This window comes from Alligator sinensis, unplaced genomic scaffold, assembly GCF_000455745.1.
Source record: "Alligator sinensis unplaced genomic scaffold, ASM45574v1 scaffold31_1, whole genome shotgun sequence".
In the NCBI taxonomy this organism is placed as follows: Eukaryota; Metazoa; Chordata; order Crocodylia; family Alligatoridae; genus Alligator; species Alligator sinensis.
The window spans coordinates 3,911,948-3,916,699 of record NW_005841884.1 but is presented as its reverse complement, the minus strand read 5'-3'; the positions used below and the strand labels follow the sequence as shown (position 1 = coordinate 3,916,699).

Here is a 4,752-nt window from a genome sequence, read left to right as displayed (position 1 = left end):
TAGGGAAATATTATGAGGGAAAGGATCAAACAACATTAAGGATGAATAGGAGTGAATTAAATATGAATGCATGTGAACTTTTGCTCTCAAACATAAATTTTGAGAACCAAAATTTAACCCTGAACATTAACTGATGATAAAAAATGCTTGGCTATAATTTTATTGTGCTGTAGCCATAGTTAGAATCCCCAGTCACAAACCAGGCCCTTACTGTGCTTGCTGCTGCATCAACACAGAATATAATGATGATCCCCAATACAATAAGCTATTTTAAATTCTTGTGCTATATCTACCTTTCCAGATTATGACTCTTGTTAGTAGTAGTATTCTGTGCAAGACCAACAAGCTGAGAGTTGCCTCCCAACCTTTTCAGTGACCACGTAGCCTCTTTCCCATACAGTCCTTTCTACAATGTCCTTGGCCCCTGGAAGTTACTTTGCACTGCCCTCTGCTAAAACCTGTTATGAAGCCTCCCAACATTTTGGGAGCTATGAGGATTATTTTGATAAGTGTGAGAGGTTGGAGTAAGCCAAGCAATTCCAGCAGATGTTCTGAACTGCAATCATAACAGCCTTAAGGGGACAAAAACCTGTCTTGGACCTTCTCAACACCTCTCTCTTCCCAGAAAGCAACTCTTTGGCAAATATCCCACAAGGATGGATGCCCGCTGTGAGTTTTCCTTCATAGGAAGGGGCCTTTCCAAACAGGTATTCTTACATAAAATCCAAAAGTTAAGGACTGGCTCCAGGGTACAGGTTGGAAAAAAGGGGGTCTTCAGTGGCATCTGAATCATAAGGGCATAATCCTTCTGCAGAAATTGGCTATCCTACCCCTTTCTGTCATGAGATATGATCCATAAAAGCTTGAGAACCACTGATGTAAGGAGAAGAAATATAAGGGATGGTCTGGTTTTAAAGACTTCACTGAGTGAGTGACAAAGGACCTAAGAGGAGTAGATCCAATCAACTTAGGGCAACAGGGACCTTTGATGTGGGGCTGTTCTTGGAGGCCAGCACAGGGGGAACAGGAAACCACATGTGACAACCTGATAGACATTGTGCAGGGACAGGAAAAAACCACAGCAAAAAGCCTTAAGAAGCCGATTCATATGCAGACCTCTATACTAACAATGTCCGCTGACCAACAGCTCCTTACGAGCCAACGCAACTGGTGAGCTTGCTTCATTCACATGAAAACAGATTCCAGTTGGCTGTGGAGGGAGCACAAGAGGGACATAAGGGTTGTGAACATTATGGAGTACAAATGCTCGGGATATTTTTCCTTTCCTGATGTTATATTGCCAGCACCTTCCATGGTCCAGGTTAGTCCAGAGCAGTGCATACCTCTGTACAGAAATGACTGTCCTCACTTTTTAGCAAATTATTTACTAATTTCCCAGTCTACCACTCCAGAAAGCTCTTCGTTAGTAATGTTGTTCAAGGGAGCTAGAGAGCTGTGTCCCTGTTTTGCTAGCTAGATGGTCCTGCTTGTTCATTTCCAAAGCTGGCAGATTAGGCACTGCATGAATGAAGCATAAAGTTCTGGGAACAACCAAATATTAGCATAGCAAAAACCCTAGAGCCAGAAAAACCACTTTCCACATCAGCAGCAGGAAGGCACCATGGTGGCTTACAGCCAAGTCATAGGAAAGAGCAATGGGAAACCTGGCCCGAGACATGGATCTTACAAGGCTTTCACAGGGAGCAGCTCTGGCAAATAAGTAGGTAGCTCAGAAAGAGTGACTGGACAAGATCAAAGGACACTGATCACCTAGAGAATGGTTTTTCATTCACCTGTAAGGTGAGGCTGTCCCCCAGGAGAGATAGTCGGTGGGTCTTGGAGATGGACGCGGTACGATGGGCTGCTCCACAGCAGTCAAGTCCCCCGAGTAGGTTTTGAGAAGGGAAGCATTCTTGTTGGCCAGCATGGCTCTCTCATTCCTGCGGAACTTTGCTCTTCGGTTCTGAAACCACACCTAGGAGGGGAAAAGTACAAACCAGTCCCAGGTGACTACCTGCTCCACTGATGTCCTGTTGCTCTCCCTCCATCAATTGGCAGAGGAGGGGCCCTAGGAATCATAGCATAACATTGAAGGGCATGATGGCAGCACTGACAGCCAGGATCATGTTGCGAGTATAAGGTGGCCAGATACACTGTGCTTGCAGAAGACAGAGGAAGACAAAATGAGTCTGATTTACCAGGGGTCATTAATATAGAACAGTCCAGCCAGGCTCACAGAGTGGGATCAAAGCACAGCTTAGATAGAATAGAAAGAACCAAAGCTCTTTAAAGGGTGATAACTACCTCCGGGTTCTTCATTTCTCCAAAAGACTCACTCACACAGCACTCCTTCACTTAGGAACCCTGCACAGGAAACTGAAGAGTGATTGAACTCCTCAGAAGAAATGTGCCTCTCTACAGGGGTTCCCATTACACCTGAGCTGCTAACTTCTAGCTAACCAAAATGAAAAAGAAACATGAAAGGTCAAATGTTATCAACGTGGGGCCCTCAGAGAAGCTGCTCACTGGTTGGATCCCTCTTGCTTCCAGGATACCAAGAAACCTCAGAGGGATACTGGGAACTTCATATTTCCTTCCCAATGCCAGTGCAGCAAGAATCTTCTTCTCAGAGAGGATGCAGGAGGCCTGCCCCATCTTTCAGAACAGCAGGGACCCTTCATTACTGCAGGATAGGGATTTAGGGAAAGCTGATGCTTGCCTGTTGGACATACCCATGTGCATGCGTACCCAGAGGTACTCTCAAGTACCCATGTGTACCTGCCATAAGTGCTCACCCCCATCACATACATGCACACATACCTAAACAAGTGTGTGCGCACATATACATAGCAGCCAATACATCACAACATACATGTGTGTATATGCATGCACACATCTGAACACATGTACATGCATAGACACAAGTGTTTAGCCACATGCTCATGCATGTACACTCACACACATCATCAGGGGAACATGCACGTGCATGCTCACACACACAGAGCTTCTTTTTTGATCCCAATAATCATCAGCATAAAAAGTTGATTTCATTCATTTCTTTTCAAATCTCATTCTTGTACCTTCAGGCTTAAGCCACTCAAAGGCTCTAACCTCTTTCATCCCCAAATCTTTGGGGGAAACTCTACTTTACACAGATTACAAATGTACAAATGTACAAAGAGAAAGTTTATACCATTTCATATGGTGGTAACTAATATAGTGGTTAGAGAAGTAGACTGTGCCTTGAAATACCATTCTTCTCCTGAATAGTCATTGAGCTGAAGGGCAGTAAAAGAAAATCTAATGCCAGTGACCAAAAGCTCAGGCAGAACTCAAGTTGCCTGCCCCTCATATAATGATGAGGTAACCTGCTTCCTTGTAATTTTCAATTTGATGCAGTATTGTGTTCGCAGCCTCTGGCAAGGATCAGAGGCATTCCAAGAGAAAGCTCATTCACATGGTGTTTCCAGCCTCAGTAGAAGCTAGAAGCATTGGCAGTCCCATGAGGAAGCTTCTCTCTGTACGTTGCCTTCCCAGTTCTGAAATACCTTGAAGTTTAAATAAAGTGAAGAGGATCCTTGGTCCCAATACAGATTATCTGTGGCACACTGGAAATGTACTGGGTGGCACATGGCTGACATAAAGGCTAAGTACAGACTTTCAAACCCCGCAAGGCAGAATCGATCTAAGTTATGCAGTTTTCTGTAAGCAGTGTAGTTTAGATCAGTAGCAAACAGACCACACGTTCACCCTTTGGTGGAAAGGGGGAGCAAATCTTAGGCCAGGTTCTGCCATTTTTAAACTAGTCTATGTGTGCTGATTCTGTTATGGGTATAGATGGTTTCTGATCACTTATACTAGTAAAAGTGTAATATCTGTACCTGGCCAAGCAGCTCTCACTCTCCCAAGAGGCCTCAACGCATAGCTACAGCAGTGCTATGCTCCCCAACAACATAACAGTTCCCAATGAGTCAGTTATCTCTGTAACAAGGCAAAACTGTCCTGAGACTGCTCAAACATGGCTAAGGCCAAGACAGACCTCCTACCTAGAGACTCTGAGGTAACCTTCACCACTTACCATACCCCACATCATAATCAAGAACCTTGTTCCCTTCCTGCAAAAGCAGCATATGTTTGCCACATTCATTAAATAGCTGTGTAATGTCTCACTAGGGCTCTCAGCATCCAGTGCATAGCTCATAAAGCTCACTTTGGAGAAGGCTTCTTGACTTGGAAACTTGCCTGTAACATAAATCTGATTGCAAAAGTGGACACCATCTCCAAACCCCTAGTGAGCTTTTTCTAATGTCTAAGGCAAATATGGCTTGCAATATGTTTCCTTTATGGAACATGCCACAAAACTTAGTCGGGAGCTCTCTCCCTGCAATAGGATTCCATAGGCTGGCTAGAAAGCTCTCTCTCTGCCAGGATAGTAACTCTCTATTAATTCTCTTGATTTTGGGAGGATAGACTACAAACTTCCTGGGGGAAGAATGTTCAAGAGCATTTAAGTGCATTCAGAGCCTAAGTCTCATTTTCAAAAGTAACTTAAGCTTTAGGAATTAGAGTCCCATTGACTTTCAGTGAGATTTATGCTCCTCATTGCTAAGGGTATGTTTGCACCACGGTGACTGTTTTCTCACGCAGACACATCTCAGCTAAGGCATAGTCTACACTAGTGTTTCACCAGTATAAAAAACTTAAAACAAGTCTATGAAGACAGAAGACTCCTTTCTGATGTCCAAGTTACAC

The 4,752-nt window shown here is 44.0% G+C and overlaps 1 protein-coding gene across 1 annotated transcript in view; it reads right to left on the bottom strand.

Annotated features, from left to right (window-relative positions):
- PRRX1 (paired related homeobox 1) overlaps window positions 1-4,752 on the bottom strand; it is an 81,126-nt gene that overhangs the window by 3,279 nt on the left and 73,095 nt on the right. The window contains exon 3 of the mRNA XM_006017735.3: window positions 1,794-1,975. Within this exon, the coding sequence (XP_006017797.1) occupies window positions 1,794-1,975 (182 nt within the window). The remainder of the gene's footprint in view (window positions 1-1,793; window positions 1,976-4,752) is intronic.